The sequence below is a fragment of the Bactrocera dorsalis genome, chromosome 1 (assembly GCF_023373825.1).
Source record: "Bactrocera dorsalis isolate Fly_Bdor chromosome 1, ASM2337382v1, whole genome shotgun sequence".
Classification (NCBI taxonomy): Eukaryota; Metazoa; Arthropoda; class Insecta; order Diptera; family Tephritidae; genus Bactrocera; species Bactrocera dorsalis.
The window spans coordinates 108,305,898-108,326,157 of NC_064303.1; the positions used below are offsets into that span (position 1 = coordinate 108,305,898).

General features: G+C 35.3%; 3 protein-coding genes across 5 annotated transcripts; 2 read left to right on the forward strand and 1 right to left on the reverse strand.

Annotated features, from left to right (window-relative positions):
- Window positions 1-25: 25 nt before the first annotated feature.
- On the reverse strand, window positions 26-16,824 carry LOC105223083 (annulin). 2 transcript variants are annotated; one of them, XM_029549042.2, is made up of 5 exons: window positions 16,710-16,824; window positions 15,710-15,976; window positions 1,118-2,844; window positions 739-972; window positions 26-439 (listed from the first exon to the last, which is right to left on the reverse strand). In XM_029549042.2, exons 2-5 carry the CDS (start codon window positions 15,864-15,866, stop codon window positions 218-220), a joined length of 2,340 nt encoding a protein of 779 aa, XP_029404902.2. In that variant the 5' UTR covers window positions 15,867-15,976; window positions 16,710-16,824; the 3' UTR covers window positions 26-217. The 2 variants fall into 2 exon arrangements, with proteins under 2 accessions (XP_029404902.2, XP_011199003.2); XM_011200701.4 differs by lacking the exons at window positions 15,710-15,976; window positions 16,710-16,824 and adding an exon at window positions 11,276-11,685.
- Window positions 7,726-11,265, forward strand: LOC125776200 (odorant receptor 94a-like). The gene is made up of 4 exons (XM_049447171.1): window positions 7,726-9,366; window positions 9,444-9,543; window positions 10,259-10,525; window positions 10,577-11,265. Exons 1-4 carry the CDS (start codon window positions 8,624-8,626, stop codon window positions 10,628-10,630), a joined length of 1,164 nt encoding a protein of 387 aa, XP_049303128.1. The 5' UTR covers window positions 7,726-8,623; the 3' UTR covers window positions 10,631-11,265.
- Window positions 16,825-17,556: 732 nt separating the features above from the next.
- LOC105223084 (epsilon-sarcoglycan) lies at window positions 17,557-20,059 on the forward strand. Of its 2 annotated transcripts, XM_011200702.4 has the most exons (5): window positions 17,557-18,396; window positions 18,462-18,854; window positions 19,020-19,118; window positions 19,409-19,555; window positions 19,644-20,059. In XM_011200702.4, exons 1-5 carry the CDS (start codon window positions 17,819-17,821, stop codon window positions 19,750-19,752), a joined length of 1,326 nt encoding a protein of 441 aa, XP_011199004.2. In that variant the 5' UTR covers window positions 17,557-17,818; the 3' UTR covers window positions 19,753-20,059. The 2 variants fall into 2 exon arrangements, with proteins under 2 accessions (XP_011199004.2, XP_011199006.2); XM_011200704.4 differs by lacking the exon at window positions 19,020-19,118 and having other exon boundaries at window positions 17,560-18,396.
- Window positions 20,060-20,260: the final 201 nt, after the last annotated feature.

Consider the following 20,260-nt stretch of genomic DNA (forward strand, 5'->3'; position numbering starts at 1 on the left):
TCCTTTATTAAAAGCACAGTAAAAATTTAGTTAAAAATAATTTATTGGTAACCCTAATGTAAAAAATTGCCGCTTTCTTCTTATCGCCATCTACATACTTAGGTATATAATTATGTGCCTAAGCATTACGTATACACATACAAGTATATATACGAGTATACTCGTATATTAATATTTTCTTGTTGAGATTTTTTTTCTTCTAAAATGTTATTCCTTTTCACGCTACGACATCCGTTCTGCGTCGTATAATATTATGTGATCGATTTGTACCGTTGTTGATAATATCCTCGGGCCTCGGCTCAATTTCGTAGTGCGTGTAACCGTCAACATCGTCTAGTTCCTTACAATTGAATTTTGCCAGCAATGTGCCACGTCCTGCATATGGCGGGACATATTTGAAGGTGGAAGCAGCTGTACCACCCACGGGGATCTCTGCAATCTAAAATTGAAAAAAGGAAAATGATTCCAAATTTATATACATAAACACTTTTTACGAGGGCGGTCCGATAAGCACTTAGCCTACAACAGAGACAGTATTTTGGAAAAAGGGCGATTTGGTGCCTAGATAAACACTACCTAGCGATGTTTCAACTTCTTTAACGCGCTTGTAAATAACGTTTTTGGGAGACTGCAACGTACGCCTCCGTGGCGGCGATAGTTTTAGTTGATACCGAAGGATACACAACAATTAGAAGCTTTATCTTATCGACCATAGCAAAATATATACTTTTTTCTTACCTTGAACCGCAGCGCTTTCTCGATACCGGGTCCCTCAATATAGAACATACCCTTCTTAAGAGGTATAGGCAGAGGATTTGTTAAACGTACGATCACATCGACGGGTAGCTGTGACACGATTTTGCCCTGGAATGTGAACTTAATATCCGGCTTACGTACGCGGAAATCATCCTGTGCGTAGTATTCGTAATCTGTGCCCTTTACCTTAGCAGCACAGGATATATTAAAAGCAGCCTGAAAGTAAACAAATGTGCGTATTTACAAATATAACTGGCATTCGAGTTCAAAAACTAGTATTAATCACATACATACCAGTATTGAAATTTGTTTTGAATATTTTTTTATTTAATACTGTACACTTAAGACACGTGCTACTCACTTGTGATGTCAATTTTTTAAAGTATTCATCGAATTGCACTTCCATGCGCACAAATTCCGACATTTCTGGCTTCAATTCGACCTCGAATGGCATGGATTTCACTTCTTCCGCATTGGTGCCCGTATACAGTACTGCATCACAGTTTAGCTGACCGCTGGCCACGTGCGTGCTATCTTTGGACTTATTAGTAATTTTAACAATAACTGTAAAACTCTCGCCGATTTTTATGTCATCCTTTAGCGACATATCGAATTCGACGTCGTTGAAATTATCATTTAAGTAATAGCGGCTGAATGCGTGACCCGATTGCTTCAATGCCTTCAGCATTATGTTGCGTTCCTCGTCAGTCTTCTCTTCATATTTGTATGTGGCTGTGATATCTTCGCGTTCCCATTTGAGTACTGCTTTTGTGCTGATCAAGTGACCAATCGCCAGTGTGTCCTTGCGCAATAACTTAATTGGTTGGTAAGGTCCGTTATAACGCCAATACACCTTGTCGGCATTCACTTCCGAATAAACGAAGCCACAGTCGAACGGTCGCAAGATTTCACCATTTTTAACTGCCACCACCGATGCTGGTCCAACACGATACATACTATCGGAGGGTTCTTGCGGTGTGGCATCCACTGCCTGCCAACCGCCATACGCGCCATAGGTACCAATACCTAAGTCTGGGCGTTGCATCCAAACCTCATTCCAAACGTGATAATTCCATATGGAGTCGGTTGTTTCCGCATCCAATTTCTTATTGTTCTGATCGATGAATATGTCCACCGTTAGCGAACCTTGCGTATCGTGTGCCGCCGAATAGCATGTGACTATGCGTGATGGTATACCAAGCGTACGCGCAATGGTTGTTAGTACACCGGAGAAATTCCAGCACTGTCCAAATTTCACCGGTTTTTGTGTTTTATAGAATTGTTGTAAAATTTCGGTGGAACCAACCCATTTAGTTGGCGCAGTACCACCAGAGAAATCCTCGCTCCAATTTCCAAGTATGACACCATCGTCATCTACCGAATTGACAGCGGCTGATAACGCGCGTGCCACACGCACTGGATCACCACGATAAGCGGCTGGTATGCGTCCAACTGTACCAATCAATTTTATTGAGCATTCCAATACATGTCGCTCGAATTGTCCCAACTTCCACACTGAAGGTCGCATGCGATTGTATGAGCCACGCCAAATAAGCGTCGTATCGTGCATAATATATTCCTTGCGTTGATCATGATCCGGCAAATAGACTTGATCATCGGGACACCAAGGATTGAAGAGTATGTAAATTGGCACAGGTATGGAAAAGGTCTTTGAGCCATCGCTAAGTAATTTCGTATCAACATCTAATTTCCATTCGGTGACCGGGCATGTGACGGCCGGTTTAATAAGCACCGTTAGTGCCTTGTCCTCATGCGACTCAATCCCAGCCGCCCACTCCAGTGGATCGCCCAGGTAGTCAATGCCATCACGTGGCACTAGACCCACCAATGTACCATGTCCGGGACTTGGTTTATTTTCATCAGCTACGGTAAAAATGAAACTGATTGCATCTCGCGTAGGATTGTATGAGCGATTGAAATGTATGCGTAATCGAAATGGATCACCGCGTCGCACAATTAACGCCTCTTTGGCGGCGAAAAAGTGATCTGTTTTGTGTTCGTCATTGTTTTCCGCCAGACAGAGATCGACACTTTGAACGGTGAGTATGGCATCAGCTTCAGCGGCGTCTGCAAAAATATAGTTCGCATGAGATACGATTGTGGAAGTAAGTTCAAAGTAGATTTGCAAAAGCTATATATTATACTTTTTTAATCTGATCCAGCAAATTTTGATAATATGTTAATTTTATAGAAAATAAAACCGTTAGAGCAAATAAAGAGACTAAATTATTGAGTTAAATTTATTTAAGTGCTCACAACTAAAAATATTTAAATCTCCAAAAACAAACAATTGGGTGAGGAACTAAGTTTTAAGCCAGTCAGAAATCAAATAATATCGCCTTTATAAGAGGAGCTATGGAAATGCCAGTACCGATTAGAAAGTCCCCGACCTGATAAATAAGAAAATCAACCATCAAGTATTTTTAGGATGACCATGAAGTTGTTGAGATAGTAGGCACTCTAAAGATATCAACTGTGTGTGAGAAAGCTCTGTGCAAAATGGGTGCCACGCGACCAAAACAACTACGAGTTGATTGATTCGGAGCAGTTTTGGGGATGTCCACGCGTAATAAACCAGAGTTTTTGCATAGATAATGGATAATTGGTGAAACATAGCTCCATAATTTTACTCCAGTGTCCAATTGACAGTCATCCGAGATGCATGAAAATGGTTCCGCATCCGCCGTATTCTCTAGATCTGGCCCCCAGTGACTATGTCCTGTCCAGATTCTTAAAAGAATGTCGCTGGGAAGAGTTTTCCGTCGAATCAAAAGGTGACCGCCGAAACTGCGGTCTTCTTTTGAAGCAAAGGACAAATCGCAACTACAAAAATGTATCGAAAAGTTGAAAGGTCGTTATAATGAGTGTATCACCGTTGAATAAAAAAATGCATTTTGCCAAAAAAAATTTCAACTGACCTGTTAAGCGAGAAGAAAGAATGGAGCGATTTCCAAAATTTTTAGAACAGCTTTTTTATAATTCTGTTATATCAATTGTAAATTAAAGAAAACTGATGGAAGTAAAAGGTATAATATGAAAAGTCGGCGTGGTGTCTTTTGCCCATTTTCAAATTCTGCTGAGTTATAAAATATTTGCTAATATGAAGGAAAAAATCATAAAATTCATTGCTATTTTTTTGCTGTGTAAGCTTTATTAGTTAATGAGTTAAGTATATAAAACTTATAAGAGATCGGAGCTATGTTTACTTTAACAAAATTGTAATAAAATTACGCCGGACGCTCGCCCTAGTAGAGTCTTGTCCTGGTATAGTAACATGCCGCGTGAGTTGAAAACAGCTTAGAAACAATTTTCATGACTTTTTTCGAAAAAATATTCAATTTGGCCTTTTTAACAGTTAACTTGAATAATAATGTATAATATGTAAATTAATCCGCACTCATCTGATTATTCAGCAAAGAACGTATTGCTTGTAATTCAAGTTTTTATTATTTCAATGATTTGCATATTTTTTGTTAAGAGTCTCATTATTTAAAACAAGTTAAAATTTCTATAATTGACAGATAATTGTTAAATGTAATTAAGGCTTAATGTTGAAACCTCTACATTTTTGGATAAAACGCATTCTCTCATTTTTGGCGTATTCTTCTGTACTTTATATCCTAAATTAGTGTTAAATATTCTCTGTATGTATCATATGTACCATAATAATCTGTATTTGCTAAAACAACAATAAAATAAATATTATTGTATATTCGTAATTATACATATTTATGCGCATAGAAAAGTATACAAAACAGCTGCGAATATTCTAAATTTTTATGCATACACATAAATATATTAAATAAGTATATTTGTCTATGTGTGATGTATGTAAGTAAAAACTCATTTAGTTTATTTTGTGCTAAAATGATGATCTCATAAATCAATTACTTAAAGTGTGGCAAACGTAGGCGCCCCTGCCCAGAAACGCATGCAAATTTGTTATATACAAACTCACACGTTGTATATATACACTAAATGCATGTGCACAATTTTGATTAAGTAATAAAGCTTTGGAAACTAGTTTCTAAAACACGGATTCAAATACAACTGTATTCTAGATGTTAATTACAGAGGTTTGTTAAATAAAATAAGTAAAATAAATTTGTTCATCACCACCGACTACTCTGTCTCCTGATAACTAAATTCCAACTGATTGCTTGTTAAAAAAAATATGTTTATTTGTCATATGTATGTAGTTTCATAAACGTATGTACAGGGTTTTCCAATAAGGATGATTTGATTTCTAAGTGTCGTTTTGGAAGTTTATAAGATCGTCACAGGTGACGAATCATGGATCTATGCGTATGAGCCCGAAACAAAACAGCAATCGACCGTGTGGGTCTTACAAGACGAGCCAAATCCAACGAAAGTTGTTCGTGGAAGAAGCACTTCGAAGCAAATGGTCGCCTGTTTATTCGACAAAACTAGTCATGTGGCGACTGTTCCACTTGAGCAACGTAGGACGGTCAATTCTGAGTGGTACACCACCATTTGTTTGCCTGAAGTCTGCGGAGAAATTCGAAAAACGAACAAGAGAAGACGAATCATTGTGCACCATGACAATGCGAGCTCTCACACTTCGGCTCAAACCAACGCCTTTTTGACCGGCAAAAACGTCGAATTGATGGGTCATCCGCCGTACAGCCCTGACTTGGCACCCAATGACTTCTTTTTATTGCCACACATCAAGAAAATAATGCGTGGTCAACGATTTTCGTCGCCAGAAGATGCTGTTGAAGCATTCAAAAACCATGTTTTGGAGGTGTCTCAATCAAAAGTGTATAAATCTTGATGGAGAATATTTTGAAAACCAATAAAACCATTTTCGTTGATAAATATTCCTATTTTCAGGCCAGAAATATATTTAGCAGCCCTCGTACCATATATTCTTTAAATAATGTTCAAGTTCCAATAAGAAAACCGCAATTTTTAGATTCTAAGACGTTCTTAAGAATTGGTATTGTTTTGAACCACATTCTGGTGAATTTTAAGAAATGATTTGGGCTTGCATTCATATAAAATTCTTCTCACTCAAGAACTGAAGCCACTGAACCAACGGAAAACGCCGTGAATGTATTGATTTCGCCTTGGAACATTTGAAAACGATAACGATATTTCGGGATGCAAACAGATCTCTACAAATATTTTGTTGGGTTAATGTTGACACAAATGTCCAAGATCGATATAAAATGATTTAATCGACCAGTGCTTGACCCTAGAGACATCTATTGGAAAACGGCGGAAGCAAAGTTGTAGACCTAATAGGAAAATCATCTTGAGACACATCTGAGTGGTGCGGTAAATAAACAAAACTGTCGATTCTGGTGCAGAGACAAATTATTCATGATTACATTCATTTAAATTGACAGGTTTGGTGTGGTTTTTGGTCTGGTGGAATCATCGGCCGTTTGAATGCGGTTATATTCACAACTTAGTTGTATCCATGATACTTCACACAAAATGAAAAAAAAACATTTGAAATTCGTTAACAATTAGTGTGACTTTTTTTATTTGGGGATTCATATCAATCTTATTGGAAAACCCTGTACGTATGTAAATATTTAAGAGTCCAAACAACTATGCCAATGAAAGATGGTGAAAATGTTGTCACTTTCAATTAAAATTCATTGCTGCATCGCATCAATAAATGTGGTATCTATGTCGTAAAATACCTTGACATGTCGAGCAATGAAAACGATAGTTATTTGCTGAAAACATAAATTACTGTATTTTTTCTCTTTAATTGTAGAGAAATGAAAGTCGCTCATACGCACTGTGGGGCAATCATCAAATTAGTTAGAGATGGAGTTTAAAATTTTCTGTTTGAGGCCTTCAAAGTATTTTTTTTATGCCAAATTACATTGAATTTTCCAAGGACCAAATAAGTGGCCAAATGGACGACAACTTTTATAATTGCAAGTTTATGCAAAAGAAATGTACAGAATATTTATTCGGCAAAAGTTGGACTTTTTTGGAAGTCCCTCATTTTGTGAAAAATTTATATCAAGTTAAAAGTTCACGTATTTTACTAGTAAACATTATAAAGAAAACATTTTCGTTTTTCATTCTGTTTCAACTAGCGAGAGTTTCTAGAATCACCGTCACTCATAGTGACCCTCTTCAAAAAGGCGATTTCGTAGAATAGCTTAGTGGCCGCCATTTTGCATGTAAATGTCAATATAATTTTTGTTAAGCCACAAATACATATTTGATACGGTCTGAAAGTGTAAAGCTCGATTTCTACTTCTTCACTCGCAGAATAAATTGTCAAAGTTAGGCCTAATCCGAGGGCTCGAAGTTGACCATTATTTTCATAAGCCTGTCTAACTAATTATTTTAATATATTCAGAATCTCTCAAACATAATTGCTTGAAAGAATTCTATCCACTAAATATTGTTAAACGAGTTTTATCAAGCATTTCTAAATAATATTATAATATTAAGAAGTGAGGATGGGCTAAGTTTGGGTAATTTTATTCAAATTATTTTCACATTCCCCGATATATACTGTATAAAGTCAACTGGAGATCCGAAAATCTTTCAATTAGAAATATGGAAGATATATAAATTATTGATTCCATTCAACCCATTTTTGAGATACAGGCATATAATTTTTAGAAAGCGATTTTCTCCAAATTCCAATAATTTACCTCACGGATTGACCAATATTTTCAATAAAAATTTCGCAATTGGAGCTTTAGTCCACATATTCGGCATATGGGAGGGCCTTGAATAGTTTTTGAACATTTTCGGTCATGAAGTGGCATACTGTAGCACACTATTCGGGCAAACTGGAAAATGAAATACGAGTAATAAGATGGGAAATAAAGTTATATGAGAAGTGAGCGCGGTTGTGGTCCGATTCAACTCATTTTTGGTACCGGAACATAGAAGCCAAGATAATAATATACGATCGCATATATATCGTATATCAAATTAGGTTGATATGGCTCAAGTAGGTCCTGAGATATGGATTTTTACCGAAATGTGGGCAGTGCCACGTCCATCGTTCAACCTTCAAGGATCATAGAAAGACCTCTTGTATCATCCTTGGTATAAAATTTAACGTCTTTGACGTATTTAGTAGTTTTTAAGGAAACAATTATATGTGAAGAGAGCGGGGTTATCAGCAGATCTCAACCGGACGAATGGACAGACAGATACTCACTCGGATTTTAACTCGTCTCATCACTCTGATAATTTATATATACATAACCCTATATCTAATTCGTTTATTTTTAGGTGCCACAAACAACCGTTAGGTGAACAAAACTAGTATACTCAGTAGCAACATGTTGCAAGAGTATAAGAATATTACGCTGTGTGAGATGAGGCAACGTGCAATCGATTACTTGATTGCGCATTGTGCAAGGCACCTAACAATTATAAAATACATATTTGATTAAAAGGGCGTTTCATTAGTCTTTCGGAGCTAATTAAAGGAAAAACTTTTTAGCCAAGTTTTTTTTTAATAGACAGTTCAAATAATTATGTATATGGACTCATACCCAAAAAATGCTTTGCACTATTTTACAATGCACGTAAGTTTCATTAATTTAGGTAAAATATTAATTTCGGCCAAAGAAAATCCACTTCTCACTATCTTAAAAGCGTACTTAGTGCGATAGGCTCACCACAAATCAAATATAAAGGACACGCGAAGGATTTTTCACACACACAAAGTGCGAGCCAATCAGCAGAGTCGGTTATTAGAGAGTTGCTCTCGCAGTACCGGAAGAACTGCCCCAAAATAAAATAACTAGTGCTTATAACGGAGGCAAAAACAACAACAAAATCAAAAATAAAAAGGCAAAGGCAGCCAACCGCGATAGAGGAAAACAAAATGGAGTTTGACAACATAAACGGCGCACGACGCGTCATTAAAGTTTTACAATACATGGGCCTCTGGCGTTTCGATGCCTCGTGGCAAACGTACTACGCCGCATATTCCTATATTTTACACTTCTCATTCACCTTTCCGTACACGGTGATGATGTGGGTGGACGTAGTGCAGGCCTCCGACTTGGAAAAGTTCTCCTACATTATGTACATGTCACTAACGGAGCTGGCATTGTTGGCCAAGGTCACTAATGTTTGGATAAATTCGAAAATATTTGTGCACTTCTTCCATGTATTGGCCAATGATGAGGTGTACAGACTGCGTTCAGAGGAGGAATGTACACTTTGGTCCAAGGTACATAAATATTATCGTTTCATTGCTTTTATGTATTTCGCAATGAGCATAACGCTGGTGACAATCGCATTTGTTGGTGTGCTCTTTTCGGCGGAATACGAACTGCCCTTTCCTTATGCGCCGCCATTCGAGTGGCGTAATGAGCACGGCTATTGGTATGCATACTTTTATGAGTTGGTGGCCATGCCGGTGACATGTTTCTCCAATTGTGGATTCGATATGATCCAGTGCTATATGCTTTTGCATTTGTCGTTGTGTTATCAAATGATTGCAGGACGCTTGCAGGAAATGGGAAAGTGGAAGGGACAGTCAGGTCGCTTAAGCGGTTTCAGTGAGGTGCGATTATTGCATGAATTTGTCAGCTTGGTCAAATTACATAGAAGTACAAAGAAGTAAGAATGATAATATATAAATTATAGTGAAATCGACAGTCAAATACAGTTTTTAAGTAATTTCTTTTGCTTTCAAGACTCTCGGCGGACTGCGAGACATTTGTTTCATTCCCATTTCTTATACAGATAATGTGCTCCTCATTTGTGCTCTGTTTTAGTGCATACCGGTTGCAGCAGGTAAATTATCACATCAAATTTATTCTAAAACAAGAAAAACGCAAACGGTTGCTCTGAAGCTATATCTGAAAATGTAGCCGGTCAAAGGCAGGTTATCCGGGATAAAGAAACAGTGCAAAGTTTCAGTTTGATATCTGAAAAGCTAGGGAACGATTAACCATATTTGTACTAATCTAAAAGCAATTTGAAAATTTTTCTCTAAAATAACAGCCTCAGTTTTTTTAACTTCAATTAAATCGCGGTTACGAAATCATCGAAAATGCTGGAGAGGTATCTGGGGGAGTAAAATTAATCACGAACATTGGTATTTGAGAGGCACAAAGCTTTGTTAATGACGATAACATCGAAATTTTTACAGAAATAGTGCTCGAATGATATGCTTGCCCACTTGCATTACTGAGGACACTCATCTAACGCATTTATACTGATGATGAGACGTGGGTTTATGACTATGATGTCGAAACTGTCCCAAAATCTAGCGAATAACGCTCCAAAAATAAGCTGAAACCGAAAAACAAAATCAGGTTTAAGCATTGGCTTGCTTCTATTGACTCAAGGGGAGCCCGCCTGCCTCAGATGGTAAAAAAATATTTCTATTAAAATACGTGAAAAGGTTTTTCTGTCAGTTCGGGTCAAATTTTATCATATGTTACATCCGTATATTTTAAGATACGATATTATATATAAAGTTCTTATGAAAAATTCTCTATAACAGGTCAGCATTTCCGAGAACCCCTCACAATTTTGTACATTAATTTTGGCTGTGATTGTTATGATCTTACAAATTTTCGTACCCTGCTATTGTGGTAACGAAATTATATTGCGTTCTGGTGCGCTGAATAATGCCATTTATAATGCCGATTGGATACAGTGTTCACCAAAAATGCGCAAATATTTGATAATTTATATGGAAATGCTGAAGGTGCCGGTGAAAGTGCGGGCAGGGAACTTTTTCGAAATTGGACTGCCGGTTTTTGTGAAGGTAATATAACAGGTGATCATTTTCAAAATTAAAAAAAATTCTATTTTGTAGACAATGAATAATACGTACAGCTTAATGGCACTGCTGCTTAATATGAATAAATAAAATGTGAGGGAAACGATTTGATTGCAATCGCTTGAAGAAAGGATTTGAATAGTGATTTTTGGGTCTGAGATTATTTTCAACTTAAACAAATACAAATTTCAGAGATAAACCTTAAACAACATAAATTTCAAAAATAAAATTTTTTGATCCGCACGAGTTGCCAAAATTGTTGTCAAACAAATACACAAATAAAATTATTGCCACACGAAAGCCTTATTTATGGCGTTTCAAACCAAAACACTTCCACACATTTAATTAGCTTATAAGAGGTAAAGAGAGTTTTTTTTTAAACACACGCACACCACTTGAGAGCATTGAGTAGATAGTGCGGAAGCATTAGCTGTTTACTAAAAAATAGAGAACATATACCCAAAATAGTAAAAAAAAAACCATAGAAAAGACACACGAGGTATGACAAAAAAAAAATGACAACAAAAAATGATCATTGAAAAAAAAAACAAGTAAATCTGGTAAATCAATGAAAGCAACCAAGTGATGGTATGAAGTCATCAGCTATTTAGTACTATGTAGCATTGAAAAATTATTGGTGGACAATCAAAGAAAGTGCACGAAATAAAATAAAGTACACAGACGTAAATGTATTTATATGAATTTTCTTAAAAATAAAAAAAAGATTTTAATTACTTTCATTTGCCGGACGTATGGCGCGATAGGGATTGACTGGACGCGGTGGACTTATCCAGCGATTTACCCAGCCCGGCACAATATTCGCATACCAACTGCTCATTTTTGACTATTTAGCGTATAAATGTATCACAATTTGTTTATATTTTTCAATTTTAAATTCGACACTTTTTCACAATCACAGTTAAATAATTTTAGGTATTTGTGTTATTTATTGCCTGCAATAAAATGTTACCGGAACGCGAAATTCCGCTTGTATATATCACTTAAATACAAATATTTGACGATCGTCTCGAGCTTCAAAGTCGACTTGTTAGCCCGTTGGCAAGCATTGATAAACTAAACAACAATTTTGTGCGAAACGTACTCGTTCAGCGGCATGGCGCTAACGCTACTAAGTACTCATTGATCATCAAAGCAGCAACAGCGTCATCAACGTTTTTGCGTTCAGCGATCAGCGCAGATTGAAGCAGACGCTCCCACATGAATAAAGAATTGTGCTATACCCACACATACATACCTATAGTGTTATGAAATGTCTTTAAAAATTTATATGTTCACTTGGTTTTTAAAAGGCAGAACTTTGTTGGTACTAAATATTTGTTTGGACGCAGAACAAACGTGTTTCACGGCAACACACCCACACACATACATATATTCAGAAGATAGTAAAGAGTTAGCAATACAGTTGTCTGTATATACATATGTATATGAAATGATATGCTTAGAGATTACTCTTAAGAACCCGTAATGCCCGTTATGACATCATCAACTGCTCTTAGTAATGGGAATTATGCTTGAAAAGTGTCTCAACGGTTTTGTGATCTTTGCTTCTTGGATTTGGGTTAAATACATCGAATGAGAGTAAAAGTGATTTCCGTAACAGAATTCATTCATTCGTTCGTACTCGTACGCGTAATTATTTTGCGGTTTTGTCTGTGCACTTTGTACAACATTGTCATGTTATGTGAGAAGGCAAGTGGGTGGCGTTGGTGTAAAAAACTAAGAACGATGAATGATAAATTTCATTTATTTGTGTTTTTTTTTGATTTAGCCGTAGAACCACAAGTAATATTAATGAGATGTCTGTTGCTTGAAATAAATACATAAGTTAATGGAAAAACCAAATTTAAGTATTTTTTCATTATTTTCTTAATAGAAAAAGCATATTTTTGAGGAATAAAAATATGCTCATTTTCATAAGATTTTCGCTGTATAACTAACATCTTGGCAAATTAAAATTATTATCTTTATTGGCCTTATATTTGTTCTTAAAACGAAGCCATTTGAATAGTAAAAGTCTTCATTATCAGCATAGGTCATTATCATCATGTACCCTTCAAAAAAAAATCAAAGAGATAGCTAATAAACGAATTCATGTTGCGACAGAGTATAATACAGGGTTTGTCCGGAAAGTAATAGGACTGAGTTGATTAAAAAAAAATATTGAACCAATCGTTACAACTCTTTAAAAACTTTCAAAATAGGCTACTTCTGCGTCGCATTTCCAAGCATTGAAGACGTCACGGAAGGCATTCCCCGGAATAGTCTTGAGAACCGAGGTGCATGCTACTTGAATTCGCTCTGTCGTCTCAAAATGCTTGCCTTTCATTGTCCTTTTCAGGCAAGGAAACGAAAAAGTCCGGGCGAGCCACATCTGGGCTGTAGGGCGGTTACGGAAGCAATGGGATGGTTAGGTAGCTGTTCACAAGTAAGTCGGTGTGAGCAGGAGTGTTATCGTGGTGCTACTTCCAATCGACTACGATGTCTTGTCGGAGGCGATTGACTCTTCGTTTGAGTCTCTTGAGGACTTCCACGTAAAACTTCGCATTGACGATTTGTCCAGGAGGAACAAATTAATGGTGAACGATGCCTTTGATGTAAAAAAACACATTGAGCCGAAGTCGCAGGTCTCCCACCACGGTCTTCATCAGCGACCTCTTCCCGGGCCTCTAAAAAGACCTGCTGACACCGAAACACACCACTTCTAGCTAAAGCAACATCTGTGTAAGCCTGCTTGATCATATCAAACGTCTCTGTCGCAGATTTACCGAGTTTCACACAGAATTTAATCGCGTACCTCTGCTCTAAAGAACGCTGCTTTTCCGGCTTCAGTCCTATTACTTTCCGGATAAATCCTGTATTTGTCTGGTAATGTCCTAGTAACTGTACCTTGTTCTCTGATTATTACTGGTATTCTTCTATAGTATTAGTAGACTTTTTGGGTGAGATAATTTTAAGCAGTAAAGCACATTTTATCGGAAGTCCTCCTAGAGATTGGCTACGGTATCAAGAGAATCCAAGATTTTTCAAAATGTATGTAAAAAAAATTAAAAAAAAATGTTTTTTTTTTAACTTTCCAGCGGATATAATCCCTTCAGTTAGTTATATCATAATAGTTCTTAAAATTTTGCAGAATTTTTTGTAAATTAATGTCAATTTAAAAACTTGAATTTCTTTTATTAAAATTGTGATAAATACTCTTTGGATTTCGTGATTAAAGAAAATTTTGAGAATTATGAAAATTAATTTATTTCTATATGTATGACAATTAGAATATACATACATATGTATATTTCTACACCGAAACAAATCGTTGCATTTTGTAATGCACCATGTAAATATACATACATACATATGTATATGCATACATTATACAAAAATAGTTGTATGACTTTTAGTAAACGTGGGAATTGTTTATTTTAAATCAAATGCAACAAAAAGAATTTCCCTTGCAGTAACCAAACGGCGCGCGTGATAAATTCTTGAAAGTAAACAAAATATTAAAATTATTTAACATGCATTTTCGTGCTCATACATTTTTAATATATTGTAATTTATTTTTAATAATAATATGGCAAGTGGCTTATTTGGAAATTTATGTATAAAATAATTTATTGCTTTTTCTTTTATTTGCAATTTTTGGGTCACCCGCTAATGTTTATAAATTACTTCATAATTTATTACAAGCGTAATGGTTAAGATTTTCGTGTGTATCGTTTTAAATTATATGGTTAAGATATTCATGTGTATGATTTTAAATTAAAAGTTGCCTGTGCTGCACTTCGGCATTCTAAAAATGTATGTAGATTTCAATTTTCTGACACCTCCTTTATTAAGGCCGCCGCCATTCCAGCCACAGCTGTTGGAATTTTTTTTTAATTAAATATTTTTTTTTTTGATTTGCCTTCTTCAACGAATTGCTGATGAGTAAACAATTAGTAACATATGAAATACATTTCGTAGGTGCACACGATTCGCCGCGGGATATTCCACAACGCACAAGTATCAAATGCACATAACTACTCATGTATGTACATATGTACTCATATGAGTAAATCCTCTTGTATCCGCATAAATTTTACTGACAGCAATGACAAATTTGACGTGCCAAAACTTTTAAGCTGAGTCAATAGTTAAATTGTGAAAATAAAAACATAAAAGTACATGTGTACATACAAGCAGCCATTGATACATATTAGCGGTGAGCGGCGAGTGTTGAATTTAAATTTATAGCCTCAAACAACGAAATAGTAATAGGCATTTATAATAATAATAATAATAGAGTGCAAATAACCGTGAAAGGTTTCAATCAAACGTGTCAAGCAATTGTCACCTTTCATGCTGCATTTCAAATACGGTCCCCCGGAGGTGGTAAAAACAAAACCTGGAACCATAAATTTTGATCTGAAGGCAGAAATTCGTTTAAACTCATTTACGACCGCCAGCGTCAGTAATTCATAATTATATCATGCAAAATTGTAATTCTCATATGAAATCATGTTTTTTTGTGGGGGAGTATAAGTTGATCTGATTTATATGGCGATAGTTTATGGGGTGCTTGTAACGTTCAGCTTGCTTTTTGACATATTTACATGCATATGTATGTATGTAATTTTATAATTGTGAGCTAGCAACAACTGATCTTTAAGGAAAGAGACATAGAGCTGCTAAAGCGTCTGATCATACAAACAACACAAAATGAAATCTGGGCAAGGCAAACCATATTTCTATTACTTGAGAGCAAAGAAAACAAAAAAAATATCTTTATAGTTTCAAGTTTTACGTCGTTAGCCCAAACGGCGACACCATAAAGGTTATGTGAAAAAAGTGCTAACACAGAAGTTGTGGTTATTTTTTTCACCTACAACTTTGTCATTTAAATTTTTTCCATATTACTTATAATTTTTCCCAAAATTGAGATAAACTACTTTTACCCAAACAAAACTCAACCAGCTCCCCTCCCTTTCACTTCCGAACCCAAGGTCGCCCGTAAATTATTACTCTTTTTATTTTTTATATTCTCTTCCTCCTATATTGAGATATTGTTCTTTTTTCAAAAAATATCAACCTTCGCCGAATCAGACTAATTTTAAAAGTAAACTAAATATTTTAAAAATAAGCAAAATTACTATAAAGTTAAATTCCACTTACCGATTTTGTCGTATGTCAATTTTGAGATGACACCTGCATTGACATTCACGTTCATCATACGCACTGACGCCGCCGGTTCTTTGATGCGTTGCGCGGGACTCCAGCTGCCATGTTGAAAATGCTCACAAAAGGCACAATTCGATAATTTATTGCCCATATTAATATTCTTATATTGTCAAGCACTAACTTTTTACACTTTTATGAAAGCACTTTTTATAAAATTTGCATTTTTAGAAAAAATACTTTTTATTTCTTTATCGCAACAAACTGTTAAATAAACAAATCAAATATTATTGCCCATCAGCTGTTGTTTTGGCGTAAGTTATTTGACGGCAGCTAGGCACATGTACAAAAATATGCGGACAAACCAGTTTTCACTTTTAATGACCACTTGCGGTATAATCAGGTACACAAATACGAGTATTGATATTTAACAAAACAAATGAATAAATTTTGGTTGTTAACAAGTCAATTTAACAAATTGTTCTACATACTTAATTTAACTGCCAGTAAGTATTTGAGCGCTGTTCTTGTTTGAGTTTGAAAATAAAAAATGACGCAATTTCAATGATTTAAATATTTACTATGCGCGCGAGGTGGACATTAATTGACACTAAACATTGCCATCAATTAGTCTACCGGGAAAGAATGCAGTGTCACTGATTGTATACACTGAATTTATGTGTCACAGCTCACTTATCATTTTATTACTTTCGATACGAACAAAAAGAAAAAAATATAAACTCAGCGAAATGAAAACTTTGGCTTTCGGCTAATTTAATTGACACTTCTTAGCTGTTATGGATTTCTAAACACTTTAACTACGCCAAAATTTGCAAACAAAAAAATTAAGAAAGGTATTTGCATGTATTTTGTTTTGCTACTACTTCATACATAATCAGTTTTTTTTTTTATTTTAAAAACTTTGAATTTTCTAAAAAAAAAACTATTTTTGAGCACTTTTCGGTGATCACTAGACAAATAGGTGATTTTGCTTTACCCGTACGTCCTAACACTAAATAACAAATAAGATAATTTACGTCGCACTCGATTGAAATTTAACGTCTGCTCAAGCTGAACGAATGTGTTCATTTGTGCGACTTTTGAAAGACGATAGCGCGAAAATGCCGATGCTCACTAGCCTGTTTCTTTAGTTTAAGTCTAACGCTGAGTTTTTACCTCGGTTTCAATTAAAATTGTTTATTTTTGAACACTCCCAAATTGAATAAGCGCAAATAATGTTCATATATAGTACACTTGTTTAAATATGTTTACAGTTCAGTTAAAACTGAGTAATATGTTAAATATTTGTTGTTCTAAATACATATAACTAAAATATGATGGTATTACTTCATTGGACAAATAGCTGATTCTCTAGTTAATAATATTTTATTTTAGTACAATTAAAATTTGAATAAGTTAGTTGTGTCAAAAGCGTGTTAAACATTATATAAATAGAACCTCAGTAAATTGTACAGGAAAAAGAAACGATTAAAATCTTTTAGATTATGAATTTTCATTACACTAACTCAATATGAAAATATTCAACGCACTTGTTTTTAAATAAATTACCTCAGCCAAATTTATTTCTTTTCAATTTACATTTTTCATATTAATATCACTTCTAATAAACAGCTGTTGAACCGCGGAGAACGGCATGCAACAGGTGGGAAAAGCAACGCGTTAAAATTTCCCAAACAAACAATAATAAACAGAGAGTAAACATGCTCTCTCAGCAGTGTTTATACTTGTATGCGTATGCTCATAATAAGTTGTGTGTGTACCACCCCCAGACACCCACTGATTTGCGGATCCAGTGTATACACAAGCATTCAGCGTTCTTGGCATATACACAACTAATGGAATTTTCAACATTTTCATTGTGAACTTTTCGACCTAATCTTCATTATTTGGCTGCTGAGTGGAAAATTTGTTGCAAAAAATATTGATAAGCAGCTATTGTTAAGTAAAGCTGTTCTTTTATACATTTTAACTGAGTTTTAACGAAATCTAGTAAAAATAGAATATTGCGACAGCGATAATTTGAAATGTTTTGAACAAGAACTTTGAAAAATCAATTTTTCACTATTACAGCCATCGAGTTTCAACATGCTTAGAGAATATTTATTTTTATCTACGCCCATAGTGGGGCTAATGCTACTGTTGGCTTGTTGTCACACAACCGCTGGCATGGAACAGGCAGCTGTGGGCGAATTATTCTCCTATAAAATTGAACCTTTGCTCTTCAATTGGACGCATCAAGTTATCAGCGAACAATTTCGATATCGAGTCTCATTGGAGGGCTACGCAGATTTACCATCATGGCTGCGCTACAAATATAGTCATGAATATCATGCTGGTTTTCTTTATGGCACACCAACTGAGCGTTTGGCCGATAAAACCGTGCACTTGGATATCGTAGCATTGAATAAGCAAAATTATGAGACGCGCGCCGTTAAGTTGTCTATATTTGTTGCACAAAAATTGCCTTCGCTAAATATAATACAAATGAAAATAGACAATTTGAATTGGGTGCATCTGATGGATCCGGGTCGTGTAGAGAATTTACGAAATATATTCCGTACAGATTTGTGGCCAGAAAGTGAAAATGATTTGTGTATAGTTTTCATGGAATCGGCAGTGAATATGGGCGGCCGTTTACCACTGCGACCACAGCAACGAGAGGGGTGATTAATATATTGAGATAATAATATTATTATGATTTCAAATGAATTTAAATTCCGTTTTCCAGTGTTGTTGTTCATCTTGGCAGCTCTGCCCAATTTTCTCCACGCATCAAAGAATTGCAAGAGGAGGTAAGGCCACTTTATAAGCTGACCACTTGCACCTATAAACGCACATCTGTGCAAAAGGTCTTCGAAAATGCCGGATTCAAATTGGATTGGTGTGCCTTTAAGACAGTAGGCGCTGATATATCGCCGGAAATACTCTTTCACAATTACGGGCACAAAATTCATCATGAGAATTTCAAGCGTAATGACCGTTGGTTGGGCATTGCACGGGAGGATGTGCCAGATCGCAATTACATAGATGAGTTTGCTTTTGCTTTTGCCATTCCTGGTATGATTTTCGCCGTACTTTTGGGTATCTTGTCAGCGGCACTTTGCTTCCAACATGAAAAATTGTGAGTATTATATATGTTTAAGTAATATAATTCGTTAAATTATCAAACAAATTTAAGTGGCTATTTGTTATACTAGTAAATTTTTGTGTTTTAGTGTTTGTACATATGTAAATATGTAACTATGTATATATTTATTATTTTTTATTTTGCTTACATTTTTTATAGAAATGATCGAAACTCTGAGTTTTTCTTTGAGAATATTTTTCATATTTGTGAAGAGTCATGCGCAAAGGAAAACGTTTATGACTCCGACGAAGAGAGAAGGTGAATTTTATTTTGTAAATAATTATTTAAATTTTATTTTTTACTTGAAAGTTGATGTACTTTCATGGATACAAATGTAAATAAACATCCTTAAGTACACATATAACGTATGTGTGTAAAATATATACATATGTATACGTTCGCTTCATACATCCAGTATATAGAACCACCATTGAATGACTGAATGAAAATTGAGTCAGAATGGAACTATATGTCAATTGCATACAGCAAAATTATTTCCATATCCCTAATAAATAAAATTTATTGATGACAAATTATGTACCATTTAGTAATATGTCATCAGCATATCAGCCAGCAACCTCAACTGTGCAAATGGTGCAATGTTCAAATAGCAATACAGATCAGCCAGTCACGACCTTAAAGAGCTTGAAGGATCCCAATTGCTTGTTGGATAATATTAGCATGCGCTCACATAGGTTAGTTGTAAAAATATACACATACGCACATAAATAATATGAAACCTTAATACAACATTTACTAATTATTCGTTTTTACTTCGTCTAGCCCCAATAATAGCTATTATCAAACAGACAGTGCATCCAACACATACCTACGCCCAAAGCCTCCACCATATAAGGGTGGCACTTTAAATCGTAATGGCGTCGATATATGACAATCAACCCCAAGGATATTATATTGCTAATTGGTGCAAGAAATGTTTGAGACCTTCCACGTAATGGAGGCAAATTAAATTATTCGTAATCATTAGAACCGTATCAATCTATGTACTTACAATATTCTACTTAATATCTCTTCTAATATGAAGACCAATGAAACATATGATACTCTTACCAGTAGTTTGAGGAAATTACTAAAAAGATATTTCACTGTAGACGTAGTTGTACAACGAATGTTAAACACAAAAATTAGCACAATAAATGTTATTTTAGAATAATCATAAATTTATAATTAAACCACAATTTAACTGAAATATTGCACTGCACTTCATTTGACATTTGAACAACTGGGAGGAAAGTTATTCATTTCCGTTCGTTTAAGTCACAAGTCACATGTCTATTGTGAGCGGGCGTGCAATCATAGCCAGTTCAGAAGAAGTAAAGAAGGAAATTGATGATTTTTTCTCTATTAAATTCTTAATAACTGATAAATTTATTATTAAG

Coding starts and splice junctions, on each gene's coding strand:
- LOC105223083 (XM_029549042.2), bottom strand. CDS start 15,866: ATGGGCAATAAATTATCGAATTGTGCCTTTTGTGAGCATTTTCAACAT. Junction 973..1,117: donor TTAAAAAATTGACATCACAA/GTGAGTAGCACG, acceptor GTTTACTTTCAG/GCTGCTTTTAATATATCCTG. Junction 440..738: donor AGAAAGCGCTGCGGTTCAAG/GTAAGAAAAAAG, acceptor TTTCAATTTTAG/ATTGCAGAGATCCCCGTGGG.
- LOC125776200 (XM_049447171.1), top strand. CDS start 8,624: ATGGAGTTTGACAACATAAACGGCGCACGACGCGTCATTAAAGTTTTA. Junction 9,544..10,258: donor GTGCATACCGGTTGCAGCAG/GTAAATTATCAC, acceptor TCTCTATAACAG/GTCAGCATTTCCGAGAACCC. Junction 10,526..10,576: donor GACTGCCGGTTTTTGTGAAG/GTAATATAACAG, acceptor TCTATTTTGTAG/ACAATGAATAATACGTACAG.
- LOC105223084 (XM_011200702.4), top strand. CDS start 17,819: ATGCTTAGAGAATATTTATTTTTATCTACGCCCATAGTGGGGCTAATG. Junction 18,397..18,461: donor CGACCACAGCAACGAGAGGG/GTGATTAATATA, acceptor TCCGTTTTCCAG/TGTTGTTGTTCATCTTGGCA. Junction 18,855..19,019: donor TGCTTCCAACATGAAAAATT/GTGAGTATTATA, acceptor CATTTTTTATAG/AAATGATCGAAACTCTGAGT.